This window comes from Moschus berezovskii, chromosome 16 (genome assembly GCF_049115385.1).
Source record: "Moschus berezovskii isolate FMDL1 chromosome 16, NW_MosBer_1.0, whole genome shotgun sequence".
Classification (NCBI taxonomy): domain Eukaryota; kingdom Metazoa; phylum Chordata; class Mammalia; order Artiodactyla; family Moschidae; genus Moschus; species Moschus berezovskii.
This window is the reverse complement of record NC_142475.1, coordinates 22,413,728-22,437,224: the sequence shown is the minus strand read 5'-3', so window position 1 is coordinate 22,437,224 and position 23,497 is coordinate 22,413,728. Positions and strand designations below refer to the sequence as shown.

The window sequence follows — 23,497 nt, the reverse complement described above, 5'->3', positions numbered from 1 at the left end:
CAGCCATCTCATTCTCCGTCATCCCCTTCTCCTCCCGCCCCCAACCTTTCCCAGCATCAGAGTCTTTTCCAGTGAGTCAACTCGTCGCATGAGGTGGCCAAAGTGAATACTAAAAAAGAAGGTCTATTCTGTCCCTCCAATTCTTGTTTTCAACCCAAAAGGCTCTGATATGGGGGCCAAGGACCAGGTTACAAAGTCATCTTGAGGTCTCCAGGAGTTAATGGTCAAAGAGGTTTTCTGAACTTCAATGAAACCAAGCACTGGAGTTATCACTCCATTTCCACAGTTTTAGGGTATTGAGCTCTACGGACCACAGGGATGGGAACAGCTCACTTCTTTTATTTCTAACATGCCAGAATCAAGAAAAAGTTATACTGAGGTTTAAATAATATGTATCAAATATAAATAGTTGGCTGCTGAGACATGTATATTAGCAGTTTGGGGGGATGATATATCAGCATTCTTGATTTCAGACTACCAATTCTGATCATCAAATTCACACAAACATGTAAAAACTCACTTTCCATAATTTCTCTATCTGCCTAAAACAAAAAAAATATTGCTTACAGAAACATAGACATACAGAGATAGACACACGCTCTCAGTCATGCCCTATGGGAAGTAATCATGGTAAAATCAATAAAAGTAGCTATTCTAAAACCAAAGAAGTAACCTGAACACTTGTAAAATTATACATTGGTGCAGGAGGTAACAGAAGACCCATCTCACTTGCAGAGGCAAAACAATCAATCAAAAAATTAAAAAGTATCATAAGAACCCTTAAACTCAGTTTTGGAAGAGCAAGTTAAATAATGAGTATACATGACCAATGAGCACATAATTACTGGCAGGGCCACTTGGCTCCAAGTCAAGATAGGTTGGAAATAGGTTGAGATACAGTGTCTCAGGTTCTTCCTCCGTTACAGTGTTAGTGTATCAAAAGAATATCTAGAAGAGAGAAAGAATGTGTATTTTCTTATTTGTCAGTTTCTAAAGAAAGCACCATCCTCAATGTTGAAAGTCAATGTCAAACACTTAAGGCATTCAGTATTCAAAAGGAGTGAGCTCAAATCTTCTATAGGGACTCTGGCCCATTCCCTGCTTACCATTCAGTGCCTTGTAAACAACTGATGTTCAGTAATATTTGTTGAAGGGATAAATGAACACTAACTATATTATAGTCAACTGTCCAAGCAACATGAAAATATTCAGTCAACTGGCCAATCAATATGAAACTGTGTGCTTAAATATACAATATGACTTACGAGTTATAAAATTTCTTTTATCTTTCAAAATAATATTGCATTTTTAAAATCCTGTACACATTTTCAGACTGTTGAATTAAATATTAGCACCCTGAACACCCTTCCTCCAGTATATCAGTGCAGTTTTCAACTACACAAAATCATCTGAGTAAACGGACTCACATATCACGTCCAACCTTTAATGATTACCTTTGTTGCAAAAGTATTCCACCTCTTCACAACTCAGATTTTCAGGCCCAAATTCTGTGGAAAAGCTTTCCTCTAGTGGAAAGTCCCCCTTTGAGATAATGTCTGTTTCCTCTGATGGACATTCTTCTTCTTCCTCTTCAATGGCATCTTCTAGCGGCCCTTGAAAAAGAAGAGGGACACTGTACCAAAAACATCCAAAGAAGACAGTGAAATAAAGTCCTTAAACAGGGTCTTTTTGATTAAGGTGGTTAGGAAGGATAAGGTATTCTATGAAAGGACAAGTAGTACCAAGGGTACCCAGACAAGATAATGCCACATCCACATCAACAAGTAATATTGAGCAACGTAACAAGTGGAAAGAAACCTGTTCCTGAAATTACTAAATAGAAAGCAGCCTCCATCTCCCATCCTTCCCCACCCCCAACTTGAAGACCAGAGCTTATTCTTTTATTCTCTCCTGAAGAGCAAAACTGTGCACTTTATGTTCATTTGTTAGAATTAACTGCCTGGTAAAGAGTACAAGTCTCTTTTACACTGTTGTACAATTTTACCTGAGATTTTAATAAAGATTTAAAGTAATTGAATGCATTTTAATTGAACTGAGATTTTAATAAAGTCAATACTTTTAAAAATCCATCTTAAGAGTGGATTCTGAGAAAAGATTTCATTATATGTGTTTGAAGCTTGAAGAAAAAATTACATATTTCTCTCCCTGATGAAAGCATAACCCTATTCATAATTAACTGAATTTTTTCTGAAATGAAAAGTAGTTTTCTAATGAAAAAAATGTAATTTGTATTTATGTGATACTTTTTCTGTAATAAAAATACAACTTCCTTAGAGTGAATGAGAGTCAGGTGCATTACATTAATGAACCTATTTTATTGAAAGGAAAGGGTAGGCTGTAGTTGTTGAGATGGAACTGAAGTGGATAACATGGAAATACCACATGGCCGATTGTGAATTTCTGACTGCCCAGAAGAATCAAAGTATCCAACTCATTTTACTAAGAGGAAGCCTGCATTTGCTCCTAAAGAAGCACTGTGGCATTTCATCCAAAGAACACAATTATGGTAATTTGTACTAATTGTCACTCATGTCAGCAGTCTCATCAGACAGGCTAAATACTTAAAAGGCTTAGGCAGTCTCTTTCTTTTACTTCTTAGAAATGTGGATTTAAATTTAAGGTATATTCAATTCAAGCCAAAAAAATTATTACGGAGTTTATTTGTCCTTTTTAAAATTTATTTTTTCTTCTTTTCTCCAAAATAACAAATGTTAAGGAAGAAAGGATGTACTAATTCCAAACACTCTGGTAATGTGCTTTTTCTTTTTCAATTCTAGGTGGAGAGTTTAAAAAAACCATGTGTGCTCAGTTGCTTTCAAAAGCCATGGATCTCATATTAGTTTTTATCTCTTATTCATTATTTCAAGTAATATATAATCTTTCACCTTTTAACAATTATGTCAAGTACTAAGACATGCAAGGAATATATAAAATAGTAATAAGGTAAAATATTACAATAACTAAAATAATTTAAATAATTTTAATTATTAACTACAAGTCTAACAAGGAATAAAATAGAATATTTTCCATGTTTTTATTTTTTCAAGATACTTAGTTTTAATAACAAGTTTGGTCAAAATAAGACACCTAAACTGTCTCATTTTTGTATCTTATTTAGGACTTTCAAAGTACTTTCTTATGTGATCTTTAAAATAACCCAGTGAGGTAGGTATGGGAATTATTATTCTTTCTTTTGGTAAATCTGGAAAGTAAAGATCAGGAGGTTAGTTAACCAGAACAAGGCTACAAGTTAATATGTGAAAAAGTTGACATGAAAACTCTATTTTATTTAAAAATGCCTTTTATAACACAGTACTATGCAAACCATTCTTTTGTAATTATAAATGCATTCTTTCATAAGTAAAACTATAAAACAGGTAAACAGAATCCTTCAGAAATTGCTCATGTCTACTAACATAACTTTATTTTTAGATGCTTAAAGATCTAGTCCTAAAATTGAGAAGCCTCTTACTGCTCTTCTCAGATTACCAAAAATCAACCAAAATTTAAACCCTCCCAGCAAAAATAACCAAGAAAGTCTTTTTTACAGACATTACCAAAAATAAAATAATTGATTATGAATATTTAATTATTTGCATAATTTATATCCTTTCAAGTCAATCTATAAAGGAAACTGCCTTAACATCAGTTTATATCATGTAACAGACAAGACAATATTGACTTCTTTTGGAATACATACTCTTGGGTTTGGTTAACAAAAAATAAATCTCTAATTGTAAAATACATATTTTAAACAATTCATATAAATTTTACTGAATGTCTTTTTTACTTGTGTATGCTCTTCAATTACAAAAGCCTATATATTATAAAGAAAGTGAATGCATATTACTAGAATAAAATTAATAGTAAAATACTTTGTTTTTTAAAAATTAAATATGAGCAAACTTTCTAACATTCGTAAAAGAGTCTTTATTGAAGATAATAAGTACTTGAACAATTATTTAAAATCATCCAGGACTTAAAAATTTGGCTCCAATAGTAAATATTACATTAAAATTTAATCACTTAATTAAAAATTAAATGGAAAATCTCATGTGAAATTTTGAAAGAAACCCACAAAACATTGATATAGGCTCAATAAGCGTCTAAAACCAAGCCATTCATATATATACACATATGTCAAAAAGGCTTCCACATCATATATAACTTTTATTTATCAAAGATTATGGTAAGATCTTAATTGACCGTATAGTGTTCTATATTCCAGAGGCTGTTTTATTTTATGTTGGCTATTTGCAATGCAAAGCATGTAACTGAAAAGAAGCATTTATTGCCAGAAACAAATTACAAAAATCCAAATGAAAGGTAAAAAGAAATTTCTGAGTTCATTGCTCAAAATACATGACATCTCACTGTCAATATTTATAACAGGTTAAGAAAAGGTGATTTAGTAACCAATGTGTATTTCTCCCAAAGCACGTGTCAGATTGATATAATTTATTGTACTTTAAAATGTGAAATTACTAACCATTTCTTTAGCTATGCTATCAAATCAGGCTCTGGCAAAAAGGTTTCTCTTAAAATGCATAGTATTTATGGTTTAAGATTAGATCTCACCCTACTCTCTATATTGCAAACCTTACAGATAATCGGTGGCTATAAACTAACATTTTAAGAGGGTAAGAGACACTTGAAGCACAAGCACAATTAATAGCACCAATGAAGGAGGGAATGAAGGAACCTCCCGTGTATGGATTAGTGGGCACAGAAGTCCACTTCAGAAAAATCACCACACGTAATTTGACGCAAATAATAATATCTACTTAAAAAAGGCTTACGACTGAGCTCTCTGTGCCCTCATGGAGAAAATTACTTCTGATTGAGGCCACTTGGCAGGCAAGTGAAAGGAAATCTGAATTTCAACTCTTCAATTGCCTCTGATTTACAGATATTCAAACACACTCCAGAATGAATAGTCTTAATGTTTATAAATATAAATATTTATCTGATTTTCCAAAGGCAAACAGTTAGCTGTACATCCTAAAGTTATGAATACAACAATGCTGGACGTCGGGCCCACAATGCTGTTAATCATCTCTCAGAATGAAGAGGCATCTTTTCATCTTTTATATTGGATTAATAATAGAGATTACCAGAAGATTCTGGTGGATGCAAAGAAATACTTCCATTTTCAGAAAGGGAGACAACTGGTACCCAGGAACCACGGAATTGAACACTACGTCTACTACTTCTGCCCTCTAGAGATAAAGCTGAAACTAAGAAGGGTGGTGCAGATTCACAACACTTGACAATACCCAGGACCTTCCCAAAGTGCGGGAAAGCTTTATCTGTGTGTGTTAGTCACTCAGTTGTGTCTGATTCTTTGCGAACCCATGGACTGTGGTCTGCCAGGCTCCTCTGTCCATGGGATTCTCCAGGCAAGAATATTGGAGTGGGTAGCCATTCCCTTCTCCAGGGGGTTCATCCTGACCCAGGGATTGGACCCGAGTCTCCTGCCTTAAGGGCAGATTATTTACCATCTGAGCAATCAAGGAAGCCTGCTGGTACTTGCTTAAGACTTTATTCACCCAGCACCAACAGATACGTTGCATAGTTGAGCCTATGTGTAGAAGAAATTTTTCACGCGGTGGTTGTTTCAGTGATTCGGATTGGCAAAGAACAATAAGGGCATTCAAGGTTAAGTAGTCCCATCCTATTCAAAGGTAGCGTAATCACTCAACGAAATGAATGTCAAGAACTAGATTTATTTAGTTAAGATGCACTTTGAGGAGGACTTCTCCCTGGACAAATGAATTCATGAGAAAATTATTACTATGATTTCAGGTGGTTAAAGAAATCCCTGAAGCCCATCCAAAGCCACTGGAGTAAAAGTTAGATGACAAAAAGGAAAAAAAAGACAAACAAGCAAAAACTCTAGGGAAAAAATATGGGAGATATATAAGAATTGAGGAAATAGCATTAAAATAAGCAATACAAGGAGGAAATGCAAAAAATGATAAAGACCAACATCATAAATATTAAATAAACATGTCTTTCAACATATATTATCTTGATACAAAATTTCCTACTCTGGCAGCCTACTATAAACTAGACTGATCCTCACATAAATGTCAGATTGTCTTTGTTCATATAAATTCAAAGCACTTCAGAATGAGGCACCCAAGAAAGAAATTAAATTCTACAGAAAGTAATATACATTGTCAATTATGAAGAAGAGAAACGCCAAATTCTATATTCTGAAACAATGTCCCCCAAAATGGTTTCTTTCTCTTAAGTACTCACTGGAATTAATTTATTATAAATTATTTTAGTTAGGTTTTGTATATGTTTTGATTAAAACAAGACATTTTGCCATAATGGAACTACAGAGAGCATTCAGTCTCCTCCCCATGCATTAATATTCTAAGCATTCTAGAGGCTGCACAAGACTAGCCACCTAGCAAAATGAGACTGTCTCAGAATACTGGGCAGCCTTGATTACAACCGACAGGTGGGAAGAAAGTCGAATTAAAATATTATCATTCCCAATAATTACAATAATCCATCACAGTGTGCTCAGAAATTCTGCTAGGTGAGTTTCCTCTAAAAACACACAAGTATTTCCAAACCTTTTTATTCTGTGTTGTTAAATGTATGCCATTTCAGGTCATTTTCACATCTGTTAGTATTATTAAAACTTCCATCAAAAATTGATTACATAATTTTACATATAGAACATACGCAGAACAAAGAACATGTGATGAAATAAATTTCTTAAAATCTTAATGAACAAATGAAAATGAAAATGGTGTACTGTCTCCAAGTTGCCAGCTCCTGTTCTGTGATTCTTTAAAGCTGTTTGCAAAAGAATCACTCACACAAAGGAGTAAGAAGTAAAACAATAGTGATCTGTAAATCTGACAATTCAAACAATAATATATACCATTCTTTAATATTACATAATAATTAGCCCACGTTTTCATGTAATGCTATCTTTCAAAAAGTGAATATGACAATATAAGCTAGGGATAGACAAATTCTGGTTTACATTTAATACGTAATATACAAATATGTCAAAACTCTATACAGGTATGCTGTATGTTAGTTAATAGATAAGGGGAATTAATATAAACTTTCCATTCTAAAGTTATGTTCCATTCTCTACATGTGATAGAAATGTGGCAGTGGACTAATATTAATATTTAAATTGGATGTCATTAACGTATCCTCTGTATTCTAGCCTCATATATCTTCGTTAATCTCAGGATGATATTTATAAAACACAAAATATAAAATCCTTCTAATAGGAAAGACTGTTCGTTTCATAAATTCTGAACAATATGGCTTGTTTGTTCAATTAGAAATGAAAAGTAAAAACGCAAGTCTAAAAAGCAGAAATCCACAAAAATGCACCCCTCCCCATCTCATTATGGAGTAGGAATATGTCTATCTTTAGAGTACTAATACCTTTTGACTGTATCTGGGGCATTTTTTGTGGCTCTCAGTAGTTCCTCTCTTAGAGTTTTCAGCTGCTACACTCAGATTCCTTAGAATCATCATTACCCTGTAGGCACACCTCAAAATGCTACTCACCTGGTTCCTATTACATTTGTCTCATGCATATCCCACAGAGTCATTTAATGAGAAGGGGCAGGGAAGAGGGATGCTCTTTGGACAGTGCAAATCCATACTAACTCATGTAATTGAGCTTAACAGCAAGAATAAAACCTTATTTCTGTAGTTTAAAAAAATAGCATTTTAAACGAGCAAGTTCTTCCTGCAGTCACTCACTTTTAACAATAGTTGCATCAGGGGATCTAGTAGGAAGGAAACATTTTTATTAATTTTTCTCTTATCTGCCAAAAGAATGTTGATTTTTTCATTTGCGTTTGTTGCCTGCAGGTAGCAGACCACAGAATTATATAGTAGAAATTCTTCTTTTTGATTAATTTCTTTCCATGTGTTAGGTTATTTCTTATATATAATTGATTTTGGGCTTTGCTCATAGCTGTACATCTTTTTTATATCTGTACCAACTGCTGTCCTTCAATCTAGAAAGTTGAAGGAAATTACCTGAATTTGTTAAGTTTATTAAAAATGAGATCTGTGAATATTTAAATTGAGTTTTGAAATGTTAATGCAAAAAAAGATATTAGAGAATTTTTAATGGTGGGTTCAATTTGACCATATTCCATTGTAAAAAGAAGAGAAGAGGGTCACATTTTATTCAAATTGTTTCTTTAGGGGAAAAAATGAACTCTTTGATTTTTATAAAAATAGAATAATATTCTTTGCTACAAGGTCCTTGGCCATTTTTATTAGATAGCAGTATTAACACTTCTTATATGTAAATCTGAGAACACTTTAAATTCTTTAATTTTTTTCTCCTGAAATGCTCTGTTTCAGGAACCTTCAAATTAAGTCAATGATACTTACAAGGAAATACTTTTGCTTATAACATATGCAAACCTAGCAAGCAGCAACTAATCGTACAGAGCAGATTAAACACTGACATCACAGGAAAAACAAAGTCAGATGAGAAAATCCAGATAAATTTAAACTCGAATCTCTAATGACTAATTTACTCTCAGGCAGTAACTCAGGCATTGAAAAAAAGTCAGTTCATTAATAAGTGCCTTGTGCATTGACCCAGGAAGTCAGTGACAGAGTTGGCACTGAAATTCACATATTGTAATCAGGTCTCTCAATCCAGAGCCCCGCAAAGCTTTCTGAAGATGGTAACTCTATCGAAAAGAAACACAAAAGTATATTCATTATTAAAACTATGTATTTCTGTATGATTTGATATATTTCAATAATATAAAGCCCTTAGTTGGTAATAACTAAAAATAGGTGAAAATCTTATATTTTGTTATTTTTATGAGACTTTCATGTATTCATGTATTTATTTGTTCATTTGTTATTCACTTAACCAGTATTTATTAAGGGTGACACACATGGCAGGCACTATATCGCGTACTGAGTTAACAGTAATGTAAAAAGTGGACGGTCCCAGCCGGACGGGAGTGGATAACTGAATGAAGTAGACAAATGTTACAATACATGCAACTTCTCTTTTTTTTTAAGATACTCCATTTTAACATGGGGAGGGCAAGAAAGCCTTCTTAGAGATCCTAAATTCCAGTTATTTGTGCATTTTCTTATTTCCTCGGATATAATTTTTCTGACCTCCATTTGTAACTGGAAGTAATAAGTATGGTACCTAGCATTTAACCATGGAATTTAAGTTATTCAAATAAGAAAATTTTAGTTGAATTTAATTGTCATAAAGTTAAAGATCAAATCAAGGAAAGAGAATACTGGGTCCAATTATTACTAATTGTTGAAGGAAGTTGATTCTGCTATCAGTGTGAAATCCATGTCATTTCCTGTTTATTCAAATCAGGTGTCATCCACCCACAGCCTGCCCAAAGTTTTCTGGGGGATGGGGGAATCAGGCAAGCAGAAAATCTTCCGCAAAATCAACTCTGCTATCACAACAGATCATCAGGTGTTACCTGGAATATGAATACAGTACCTTATATTATTCTAAAAGCACAATAAGTAAGAAAAAAGTATTTGAATCTGCCCACAGAACTTCTTATACATGATATGTGAGTGGTATTTATTATGTGAATTAATCAGAATTTATAAGTTTATAGACATGTACAAGAAAAAAAAATGCATCTTCTTTAGAAACTTCAAAGCACCATCAAAATGCAGCTAGTATTCTTATTTGACAAACAACATTGTGCAAAACTAGAGAATAATATCCTATATTGTTTTACAAAGCTAAATTAGTATAAGCAAAAGAGATGTTATTTTTTTTAAATTATCTTATTTAAATGGAGATACAAAAAACAGGGACAAGGGGAGCCTCGTCTTCTGACTCTAGAATGGATGCATATTTCTTTCTCTTTCTAGAGCAAATCAAAGACAATGCACGTGTTGGTTTTTCAAAAGTCTACAATAACAACAAAAGCATTAGCCAAACAATAGATATTAAACAAAGGATTCTGACGATTAATTTCTTAAACAATTTCATAAGGCAAAGATGAATCAATATGGTCCTTAAAAACATTCAGGATGCATTTCTCTGTCTCATAAGCAACATATCTGCATCATGTGAAATCATCCAGCAAGCACATGGCTACATGCAAGAAATTAAAGGAAAATCACTGCAAAGATTTGGGATAATTTTTTTAATTACAAGAAAAATATCAACAAAAATACTGGCAACAGGTTTTGGTAACTGTATATATAAACTTCTTTTCCTTCTTAATAAAATTGTAATCTAACAATCCCCATCTCATCACATAGATCAATTTCCCTCTACATATCCTTCCATTTAATAACATCCTTTCTGACCCTGCTTTATTAAAATGATTCTTTACATGTACAATTCATTATTGATTAAACCTTCTAAAAAACTCATTTTATAAAATAATGGCTCTAAAAATGATGCCTGATTTCACTGGCTAATTACAAACAGTTTGATAGCAAATAGTGGTTCTCTAAATGTCATCCTCAGACCAGCAGCATTATCATCATCAGACAACTTGATAGAAATTCAAAATTAATTGTCAGACTCCACCCCAGATCTGACTTCAGAAACTCTGAGGGTGAGGCCCATCAACATGTGTTTTAACAAACTCTGTAAGAGATTCCAATGCATGCTCAAGTTTGAGAACAACTGTAGGAATATAAATGCTAGAAGTCACTGTGTAACAGTACAAATTATATTTTTCTTATCATTTAATAGAAACAGTATAATATTTTGAAATTAACATAGGCTCCACTTTGTGTACTGCAGCTGATTCTGTGATCAAACTACTTATCACCAGGGCAACTTAGTGCAATCAGACCTGATTAGTGGCAGGTTGCTGCTGCTGCTGCTGCTAAGTCACTTCAGTCATATCCGACTCTGTGTGACCCCATAGATGGAAGCCCACCAGGCTCCCCTGTCCCTGGGATTCTCCAGGCAAGAACACTGGAGTGGGTTGCCATTTCCTTCTCCAATGTGTGAAAGTGAAAAGTGAAAGTGAAGTCGCTCAGTCATGTCCAACCCTTAGCGACCCCACGGACTGCAGCCCACCAGGCTCCTCCGTCCATGGGATTTTCTAGGCAAGAGTACTGGAGTGGCTTGCCATTGCCTTCTCCAAGTGGCAGGTTCAGTTCAGTTCAGTTCAGTTCAGTTCAGTCGCTCAGTCGTGTCCGACTCTCCGCGACCCCATGAATCACAGCACGCATTTGCTTATTTAGTAAGAAGACTCTACACATGGACATCACCAGATGGTCAACACCGAAATCAGATTGATTATATTCTTTGCAGCCAAAGATGGAGAAGCTCTATACAGTTAGCAAAAACAAGACCAGGAGCTGACTGTGGCTCAGATCATGAACTCCTTATTGCCAAATTCAGACTGAAATTGAAGAAAGTAGGGAAAACCACTAGACCATTCAGATATGACCTAAATCAAATCCCTTATGATTATACAGTGGAAGTAAGAAATAGATTTAAGGGTCTAGATCTGATAGATAGAGTGCCTGATGAACTCTGGACGGAGGTTCATGACATTGTACAGGAGACAGGGACCAAGACCATCCCCATGGAAAAGAAATGCAAAAAAGCAAAATGGCTGTCTGACGAGGCCTTGCAAATAGCTGTGAAAAGAAGAGAAGTGAAAAGCAAAGGAGAAAAGGAAAGATATAAGCATCTGAATTCAGAGTTCCAAAGAATAGCAAGGAGAGATAAGAAAGCCTTCCTCAGTGATCAATGCAAAGAAATAGAGGAAAACAACAGAATGGGAAAAACAAGAGATCTCTTCAAGAAAATTAGAGATTCCAAGGGAACATTTCATGCAAAGATGGGCTCGATAAAGGACAGAAATGGTATGGACCTAACAGAAGCAGAAGATATTAGGAAGAGGTGGCAGGAATACACAGAAGAACTGTACAAAAAAGATCTTCATGATGAAGATAATCACGATGGCGTGATCACGCACCTGGAGCCAGACATCTTGGAATGTGAAGTCAAGTGGGCCTTAGAGAGCATCACGACGAACAAAGCTAGTGGAGGTGATGGAATTCCAATTGAGCTATTTCAAATCCTGAAAGATGATGCTGTTAAAGTGCTGGGACTCAATACGCCAGCAAATTTGGAAAACTCAGCAGTGGCCACAGGACTGGAAAAGGTCAGTCTTCATTCCAATCCCAAAGAAAGGCAATGCCAAAGAATGCTCAAACTACCGCACAATTGCACTCATCTCACACGCTAGTAAAGTCATGCTTAAAATTCTCCAAGCCAGGCTTCAGCAATATGTGAACCGTGAACTCCCAGATGTTCAAGCAGGTTTTAGAAAAGGCAGAGGAACCAGAGATCAAATTGCCAACATCTGCTGGATCATGGAGAAAGCAACAGAGTTCCAGAAAAACATCTATTTCTGCTTCATTGACTATCCCAAGGCCTTTGACTGTGTGGATCACAATAAACTGTGGAACATTCTGAAAGAGATGGGAATACCAGACCACCAGACCTGCCTCTTGAGAAACCTGTATGCAGGTCAGGAAGCAACAGTTAGAACTGGACATGGAACAACAGACTGGTACCAAATAGGAAAAGGAGTACGTCAAGGTTGTATATTGTCACCCTGCTTACTTAACTTCTATGCAGAGTACATCATGAGGAACGCTGGGCTGCAAGAAGCACAAGCTGGAATCAAGATTGCTGGGAGAAATATCAATAACCTCAGATATGCAGATGACACCATCCTTATGGCAGAAAGTGAAGAGCCTCTTGATGAAAGTGAAAGAGGAGAGTGAAAAGGTTGGCTTGAAGCTCAACATTCAGAAAACAAAGATCATGGCATCTGGTCCCATCACTTCATGGGAAATAGATGGGGAAACAGTGTCAGACTTTATTTTTTGGGGCTCCAAAATCACTGCAGATTCTGACTGTAGCCAGGAAATTAAAGACGCTTACTCCTTGGAAGGAAAGTTATGACAAACCTAGATAGCATATTAAAAAGCAGAGACATTACTTTGCCAACAAAGGTCCGTCTAGTCAAGGCTATGGTTTTTCCAGTGATCATGTATGGATGTGAGAGTTGGACTGTGAAGAAAGCTGATCGCCGAAGAATTGATGCTTTTGAACTGTGGTGCTGAAGAAGACTCTTGAGAGTCCCTCGGACTGCAAGGAGATCCAACCAGTCCATTCTAAAGGAGATCAATCCTGGGTGTTCATTGGAAGGACTGATGCTAAAGCTGAAACTCCAATACTTTGGCCACCTCATGCGTCGAGCTGACTCACTGGAAAGAGTCTGATGCTGGGAGGGATTGGGGGTGGGAGGAGACAGGGACGACAGAGAATGAGATGGCTGGATGGCATTACCGACTTGATGGAGATGAGTTTGAGTGATCTCCGGGAGTTGGTGATGGACAGGGAAGCCTGGCGTGCTGTGATTCATGGGGTCGCAAAGAGTCGGACAAGACTGAGTGCCTGAACTGAACTGAACTGAATGGTTCTGATGCTAAAGCTGAAACTCCAATACTTTGGCCACCTCATGCAACAAGTTGACTCACTGGAAAAGACTCTGATGCTGGGAAGAATTGGGGGGCGGGAGGAAATGGGGATGACAGAGAATGAGATGGCTGGATGGCATCACCGACTCGATGGACATGAGTTTGAGTTCCGGGAGTTGGTGATGGACAGGGAGGTTGGCGTGCTGATTCACGGGGTTGCAAAGAGTCGGACACGACTGAGCGACTGAACTGAACTGAAATGAACTGTATGGTTCTCCCAAATAATGCCAGATAGTCTAGAAAGAGCTTCAACCACATTGTTTCAGACAATTTTGGGATGACATGGAACAGACTGGAGCCACTACTTCAGGTTGATCCCACATGTTACTGCTTCATACACTTCCAGGAGCCCTGAATAATGCAAACAGTTGAGCAGCCAGTGAATTTTGATAAAAAGTTTTTCATGTGTGTCTGGCTATGGTATAGAAAAATATCTTTATACAAATAGGGACTGCATCTCAATTTTTAAAAATTACAGTCTGCTATGTGAGTTATTTGAAAACCAAGAGCTTCAAGCAGCATGGCATTCTCCTCATCCTCCTCTTCTAAGGATAGGGCATCTTGTGAGATGAAAATACCCAGCCAGACAGAGCAGGCCCATCAATCAGTGGCAATCAGTGTGAAGCAAGAGGTCCCAGCCGGATCACACAGGTTCCTCCACTTATCATCTCTTGCTCCAATCCCTTATTACGATCAGGCTGGTGCACAAACCAAGTGTGGTCTCCAGGATTTTATGGAGCAGTACCACGGCCAACCGTCATTGTTAACCAACATATGCGGCTTGCACACTACATGTCCCAGCACCACTGCCTTGAACAGAATAGTCAACTCTAGGAACAGAATAGGCAACTACAGAAATCTGTTCCATTTTCACAAATAGGTGTGGCCTCCTGCTCCTGGAATGCTGCCAATTTGGCCCTCCGTTTGGGTTTGACACAGTAAATAATGATGAATATTCTCTCTATGCCTGTACAGTCCTGCACACGTTTTCTGCACAGCGAGAAAAACAATTCCTCACACAAAACAAAGCACTGTTGTGGATCCTGTGCATTAGGTGGCAATACAAACTTTATAAGAATTTGCCTAATTTCACAAGCGTATGTGTAATTTTCCAAATTTCCATTCTGACAGATCTCTTTCATCTTTGGGAGATGAAAAAACAAACAAAACACAGATCTATAGTTGCAAAACCCTAACAAAGCGATGGGGGTGGGTGGCACTTTGTGAGTGAAGGTGAAAACAAATCAACATGTTCACCATGCTCTAATTGTGCCATGCCCTGGGATACATATCAAAAGGGCACTTTATAACAAGTGTTCTACGCTGTCATTAAACCACTATAAAGGTACCTCGATTCAGTGCTTGTGAACATCTCTAGAGGCCCCAGAAAGCATGTCCCCATAAAACATATCTTCAAAAAGACTTTTATTTTATACTAGCACATTAAGAGAGTATCTAAAGACACAGAGGCACTCAATATAGCTATATTTTTAAGAAGAACACTTACTCTCTGGAGAATTAGGAGAGCAGGTAGGGTGCCAGCGATAACAAAGCTAGCTTATCCACACTGCTCCAGCAGAAGCAACGTGAGGGAAGCATCTAAGGGCTCTCTTAAAAAGAAAATATCCTCTGCCTTTGGCAACAAAGGCTACAATAGAATAAAAGCAAGCACCTTTACAGGCAGAAGTTATAGGGTAAGCCAAAAGGTGGAAAGCTCACATAAATGAACTCTCTGCTGGTGACTCACAGCCCTTCAATATTTGCATCGTAAACCCTGTGCCAGCCTCCAGGAGACACCCTCCTATGCAGACCGCCCGCACGCACACACACACACACACACAGGGAAAAAACTGTGCATGGTAGCTTCCTTTCCAATTAAATAGAATTTGATTTTTTTCCTTTAAACTGTAAGCATACAAATGAATTACTACTGAAGGTGGTAAGCTATAAAGTTATTTCAATACTGATTATATAGCCACACTTAATGAAAAACCTAGAAAGATTCTCACCCGCAGTGATTCAATCCCAATCACCCTCTCACTCAAGCCAAAGAAATACGCATTCCTTCCCTCCAAAGAGAAAATTCCAGAATACCAGAATTATCAGGACTTACCTAATATTCGATGCATTGGCAATAAATACAGGAGAATTTTCAATCTTAAATCTAAATGAATTTTCAATCATTTTCTAACTCTTGTAAATGACACAAATTCATCTAACTTGAATCATCTGGAAATAAACATCTTCCTGTCTTCAAAAAAGGTTCACCTTAAACAGGTGAATTAGTGCTTTTTTTCAGTTTGCCTTTGGTCTATTTTTGTTGTTCTTCTTTGTGGTTATTTTCTATTGGCAATTACAATTCAGAACCAGTACACTATAAACAGCAATGAACCAAACTATATAGATGACTTTCATATGTTAATAGTCTTTCCCTAGTTCAGACATAATTTTTCAGCCATTTTTAAAAAATCATTCTATCAGCCCCCCACTCTGTTTTTATATACCTAAAATATTTGACTCTTGATGTGGAAAAATATAACCAAGTAAATCTTACCAGAAAATGAAAGAAATTAAATCACAGAATGGATGCCACTCACTGTTAACTACAGCATTCAATCTGATCCTGCGTCCTCCCACTCAAGCTGTTATTACTCTATGCTTTCTGAGAGCAAAAAGAAGTATGTACCTGTCACCCAGCACCATCCACCACACACCAACTTCCCCTTCTAGCTTTCTATCTTGGATCAGGTTAACCCTTGGCTCAAATATTAAATAAGTATAGGAAACCATTGGTGGAAACATACCCTGATGCCCTCTGCATCCTCAGAGGGAAATCATGGTGCCTATCATTGGTTCTGCCATTCTCTTTCTTTGTTCCAAGTCTTATTCTCCAGTATCTATTATAACTGGCACCAATGTTAGTGTGAATGAGATTCGCACTGAATGTTTGATGAAAATGAAGACTTTCAAGCCCCACTCCCAAAGATTCAGCAGCTCTGGGATAGGACCTAGAAATTAGAATTTTAATCCTGCATCTCAAGTTATTCTAATAGAGATCACACACGGGGATGCTTGTGATACGTGTTCCAACCTGGAAAGAAGAGGAGAGTGAAGCAGATATGAGATATAACATCCCTACAACAATCTGAGGGGCTTCCCAGATGGTACTAGCGGTAAAGAATCCACCTGCAAATGCAGGAGGTGCAGGTTCAATCCCTGGGTCGGGAAGATCCCCTGCAAGAGGAAATGGCAGCCCACTCTAGTATTCTTGCCTGAAAAATTCCTTGGGCAGAGGAGCCTGGTGGGCCACAGTCCATGGGGCCTCAAAGAGTCGGACATGACTGAGCATACACACACAACAGTATGAGGGGCAAGATAAGAATGGATCATTATTTTTTAACAGTAAACCCTTGATATCATTCGGTTCCTTTATTTTTAGTTCTACTTTGTCCAAGAACACCTCATTCTATTTTGGAGGCTAAAGTGTATGTACTGATAGAAGGCATTAATTCTGCAGCTTTGTTTTCTATGAGGCCTCCTTTCCACAGCTGAAGAGACATACAAGATCAGTCTCGCCATTTATTTTATCGACTGCACTTGAGAATTATTCATGTACCATATGGAGAGTTGGCTCCTGCTGAAGTTGTGGGGGAATTCCATTCCATCATGTTTCCCAGTGCTCTTTGGAGATTTAACTGTGACACAAATGAAGCATATCTAAATTAGGTTATAGAAACTGTTACCTTTCCTTTGGTTTTGTTTTGTTTTTTTGCCATATGTAGCTGCCAATGAAGAGTTACAAAGAGGGACAGGGTTGCGGGGGGGATAGAACTGATATTTTTTATGAGCTGTTGATAAGCTGAGATGTTCTAAATGTTCTAAAATGTTCTCAAGAAATCTGCCACAATTCTATAAACAGCGACCGAAAATTTCACAAACTCTTTGAAAGAAGCAATATGTGAATCGGGGAATAATGTGCAAAGTGTAATTTGCATGTCGTTTGGGAAGGTTGTACAATTGAGAGAAAAGTTCCTTCAATGAGGAAGTTAGAGATACAATTCAAACTGAGTTGAACTGTCCGAATTGTATTTAAATATTTAAGAACTATGTAGATTAGCAAGGAAAAAAGTCAATAAGCTAAAATTTAGGTTTAAAAAATTTTTAAAGCAACCTCTCTGTTACTATAGATAAGATATATTAATAATAACACCTTGTGTATCTACAGTCAAGCAATAACACATAAAAAAAACAAAACTGACACACCACTAACTCAACCATTAAGGCTTAAATAACAAAAAAGAAAAACATTTGGTTAAATTTTTGGCTAAAAAAAGTATTTGGCTAAAATAGATTAGATAATAAAATCTATTTTATGCAACACAGAAGCGTATTTCTAAAACTTTGTTTGTATGAATGAAGACACAAAGCCACTTCTTTAAAAATCTCATGAAACTGGCTGAATCAATAATAGTGCATGAGAACAAGAAAGTATATTTCCAATTGTTAGAACCTGTTTATCCTCCAGCTTCCTAAATCCTTTAGATCTCTACTCTGAGCTGTTTCATTTTCTCTTATTTATGGTAAGAACCTAGAACCTATGGTCAAATCTGCCCTGTATCAAGTTCCTTAGCATGAGTAGCCTCCCACGAGTATCACGATTTTGGTCCCTTTGCAATTCCAAGGAGATCACAAATCTCAGTAGGAACTGTCAGTGCTAAGGAGAAAATATCCTGAACTATTTATCTGCCCCCTGGCCAGGAACTGTGCTAGACACTCTCTTCCATATCATCCCGGCTTTGCCATCTTTACCATTGAGAAGGAGAAAGACCTAACAACCAGGACAAAGCTGATGGAGATAACCGAAAGCCTAAAGTGTGCCGATTCTCTGTTTAATGATTTGGCTATCTCTGTCATTTCGGTATGTTAAGAAAATATAAAATAAGGGGCCCTTGGAGTTGAGGGTTAGAGATGGGGGAGCAATTTTGATATAACACAATATGTTAACTAACATTATGTTAATGACTACGAAGGAAGGCTTTCCCTATATTGCCCATAAATACATTTACTTAGTAAGAGGCAGTAGTATTTTCAAAATATGCTTTTCAGTAAGATTTTGAGATATTCTTTCAAGCTAAATATATAAGGAGGGACTCTTAACAATAAAGAAAACAAAAAATATAATGATAAGCAATATATAGACAGCTGATGGTTCAGAAAAATATAATTAGTGTTATTGATAACAAATGATAAAAAACCACACAAGAATGCAGAGAAAAATACAAATGGGTTAAAAAGATGATAAGTGGGGAATAAAAGACCAGAGCAATCTGCTTATACAACTGCAACCCACTAATAACAAATATGCCTAAATTTAAGTGTACTGAGGATATGATGAATTGACAATATGTATAATATTAAGAATTTCAAGACTGGGAGAAAGCCCCCATACTTGAGATTAAGGAAGATAACTAAAATCAATATTAAGTTCATGTTTGTACTGTCAAAGAAAACCAGTAAAGACAGAATCATCTTTTTACCCCTACATCTATCTTTCTCTCCACATCAAAAGTAAATCATATAAAAAAGAAAAAACAATGGCAAAAAGCAAAAGGAAAAAGTAGCATAGCCGTACAGGGGAAAGCTATAAAAGAACATAATATTCAGTTGACTCTGAAATTTATATGTGATGTTGACCAAAACAGTCTCAGATCAGGCAGTCTCAGTGTCTGCCTCAGACACTACATCATAAGATATCATTGCTGCAGACCTTCTTTTAAAGATGCGTTCCTAATTTCAGAGAGATGAATTATTAACCATTAAGAATGGAAAAACTAAGCTTAAAAATAATTTGCAGGGAAAACTGAAACTTACCAAAGATAAAAAAGATACTTTTTAAATTACAAAGAAAAGAAGTTTGATTCAAACGAACCTAAATGCTTGCTTGAAATACTGTAATAAAATAGAATATTAGACAACATACATTAAAAAGGCATTAAATATTAACAAGATTAGCAAACACAGAGTAGATTAACAGAAAATAGGGAAGTGGGGTTGAAAAGATGGCAAAGCAACTAATTCCTCTCTAAAAGAAATTTAAATTATTTTGGGTTCGATAATTAGATAAAAATAGACTTTTAAAAACAAACTGGATAATACTTCAAGATAACATTTAGTAGGAACTCTACTTTTCATATGTTTAAATATATTAAAACCAAGTAGTAATAATATACTGAAAAAAACGTTAAAATACAATAATTAGGAGCACAGCAACAGAACCCACTATCTAGCAAGACAGATAACTGAACAAGTTTAAGACCGGCATGAAAACAGAAGCATATTAACTGTTTCATTAAACATTTTAAAATGTTAAAGCTGTTTTCCTGTGAAAACAGCAAAAATTTATGCTGACAATATTATGAATATCCTGCAACATTTAAAGAATTAGCAAATTCTAGTTACAGCATGTTGATTAAAAAACCAATACCATTGACAGGTAAATGTTAAGCCACTATCACAGTGCTATACATTGAAGGATAAAAAGATAAGGATATAAATAATTTGAACAATGTAATTAATAAAATAGAACCTACATGCACAAAATTAGATGTTAGATGCTCAGTTTCCTATAAACAAAGACTAAATATCTATAAGGATTTATAAAATAGTTACAAACACTGACCGAATACTAGGTATTCACACAGTTTATAAAAGCAAATTGTATTACAAGGCAGTACAAATAGAAAAGATGCAGAATTTTAAAATAACAGTATTTTTCCTTAAAATGTTTTAAAAGTGTAGGCGATATGGTTTTGCTAGTTTTGCATTCAAATACTAGCTTCCTCAGTCACTCATTTCCTAACTTCAGAGTACCTAGGAGAGACAGCAAAATGACCAGTAAGAACTACACAGAGAAGCAAATACGATATCCTGAAGGCAAATGATGAAATACACATGGAAGGTCAGAAAAGGAAAACACAAAATCATCTCAAAACATCAAAATGTCTCAGTTAGACAGGCCCAGAGTTTCTGTATGAAAAATGAGGAGAAACTGAGTAAACACTGACAATTACTGAAAACATTTAAAACCTCTGGGAATTTATTAGAGAAAATAATAAATGCAAGTAAATAAAATTTGAAGAGTAAAAATAGCAAAATAGATTTTTAGTCAAGGAAATCATTGCACTAATAAACTTGAAACTACTGTAAAATGCAAAATTTCTTTTTTAAAAGCCTGCTATATTTTAACAAATTAAAGTAGAATACCTAAATTGAAAAATGGTTGAAGAAAAAATTAAAGACACATATTAAAAAATTTATAACATTAAAGCCTCCTATGATTAATCTCATGCAGAAATATATATAACATTGAAAGAAATTAAAATTTTAATGAGAGAAAAAAATAACTTGTTTCACAAATATGGCTGCATAACACACTCCCAAAAGTAAAAACGAAGTATTTTATAAAGATGCCAATAATTCCCAACGTAGTTTATATATACCACACTATTCTATTTTTTAAATCCTTGGAAAATTTTTAGAAATTTGTAAAATATATCTCCTAGAGTAGCAATGTCTGATAGAACTTTCTGTGATGATTAAAATGTTTTCTAATTTTGCACTGTCTTGTATGGTATTCACTCACCCCATTGACTATACTGAACACCTGAAATAGAGCTAACGTGACTGAGAAACAGAATTTTAAATTGTATCAATTAACACAAATGTATGTTTAAATATCCGTATGTAGCCACTATATCCATACATGCCTGGAGAATCCCATGGACAGAGGAGCCAGGCAGGCTACAGTCCATTGGGTCGCAAAGAGCTGGACACAACTGAAAGCGACTTAGCAAAGCAAACCAGCAATGCAGCTGGTACTAAAACAGAGCAATAGACTATTCCTTGTAAAAATTCAGTATGTAAAGACATTTTTTAAGAGAAGGAATGGACTCATTAATTTGAAGTAATTAGCAATTTAGGAAAAAAATCAATTTAGGCCCTTATATAATTAAAAATTAAACTTCAGGGTTTTTTTGTAAGAAATAAGCAACAAATAAAAATTATAAGCACTAAGAAGCAGAACTAGTTATTAACCAAATCTTTGAATGGGGCGTGATTATTTTAGATACCATGAAAGAAATCACAAAACAGTAAATAAATGGGCTTAAGTTTATACTAAAAAACTGCAGCATAAATCTAAATATATTTGCGGTTTATATGTTAAAATGTCAAAAAATTATAAAAATAAAACATAAGGGGAAATTTCTTAGCAAATAATTTAGATAACATGCTAATAATGTATAATTATTAAATTCTTCAGGAATATTTCAAGACACCTACTCTTTGCCTTGCCAGGTCTTATGCTAGGCAGTGGTTATACACAATGAATAAAGGAGATAAGGTCCCTTCCCTCATGGAGGTTACATGAACAATAGCAATTAAGTCATTAAAGAAACATGGGTTTCTCAAGCACCAAAGTTGTTGCTGCTGCTGCTGCTAAGTCACTTCAGTCGTGTCCGACTCTGTGTGACCCCATAGACGGAAGCCCACCAGCCTCCCCCGTCCCTGGGATTCTCCAGGCAAGAACACTGGAGTGGATTGCCATTTCCTTCTCCAATGTGTGAAAGTGAAAAGTGAAAGTGAAGTCGCTCAGTCGTGTCCGACCCTTAGCGACCCCATGGACTGCAGCCTACCAGGCTCCTCCATCCATGGGATTTTCTAGGCAAGAGTACTGGAGTGGCTTGCCATTGCCTTCTCCGAGCACCAAAGTTAGGAGTCACAATTGATTCTCCTCTTTATTTCACTCATGCATCAAATCTATCAGCAAGTCTTCAAAGCTCTACCTCTAACACATAACCCAAGCCAACAGCTTCATACCATCTCCACTTCTGTGTCCCTAGTTCAAGCCACCTTTGTCTTCCACCAGTGTTGATGGAGTGGCCAGCCTTCCAATATTCAGGCCACAGTCTATTCTTGTGGGACATAATTACATCCTGTTACTCCTCTGCTATGATGTCCTTCATTAGTACTTTTGGGTGAAGTCCAAAATCTCTAACATGGAGCATGAAACCCTACACCAAGGCCAATTTGAAGTTGACCACCAGCATTCTTTGAGATGAACTCAAACTCATCCATCCTGCCTTGTATCTTAGCATTATCAGCCTTCTTTTAATTCTTTCAAAAATCAAAGCTTATTCCCAATGCAGAGATTATATCCTATGCTTCTTTCTGCCTGGAACACTCCACTGCTGCTGATTTAGATCATCGGTCAAGTTTGAGTTCCAATGTCCCCTTCACAGAGGGCTTTGCTGCCTCATTTACTAACCCTTCACTCTCCATCTCAACATGGCCTTTTTCTTTCTTTCTTTTTTTTTTTTTTTGGTGAAGTCTCCAGAGACACTGGTTCTCTTACACAAAGTACTGGCTCACATTTGCAGAAAAATTTACCAGTGATGTATGTACAGACCTAAGACCATTACTAAGCTTTGACATGGAATCTCCTTGTCTGGAAATCTCTACTAATTAAATAATCCAAACCATGTTCCTTTAAATGCCATTTATAATACTGATATATGGTAAGACCCTAAATGATCCAAATGTTGAAAAGTGGAGAGATTCAGAGTTTGGGCACTCAAGACACATAAGCCAGATAACAGTTAAAATCTACTTTCAGCTCAGTTCAATTCAGTCGCTCAGTTGAGTCCAATTCTTTGGGACCCCATGGACTGTAGCACGCCAGGCTTCCCTGTCCATCACCAACTCCCGGAGCTTGCTCAAACTCATGTCCATTGAGTCGGTGATGCCATCCAGCCATCTCATCCTCTGTCATCCCCTTCTATTCCTGCCTTCAATCTTTCCCAGCATCAGGGTCTTTCCCAGTGAGTCAGTTCTTCACATCAGGTGGCCAAAGTATTGGACTTTCAGCTTCAGTATC

At 36.1% G+C, this 23,497-nt stretch overlaps 1 protein-coding gene across 1 annotated transcript in view; it reads right to left on the bottom strand.

The window, feature by feature from the left end:
• The window catches only part of ZFPM2 (zinc finger protein, FOG family member 2), a 524,508-nt gene that overhangs the window by 414,701 nt on the left and 86,310 nt on the right, over positions 1-23,497 (bottom strand). The window contains exon 2 of the mRNA XM_088844752.1: positions 1,455-1,613. Coding sequence (XP_088700878.1) covers positions 1,455-1,613 — 159 coding nt within the window. The remainder of the gene's footprint in view (positions 1-1,454; positions 1,614-23,497) is intronic.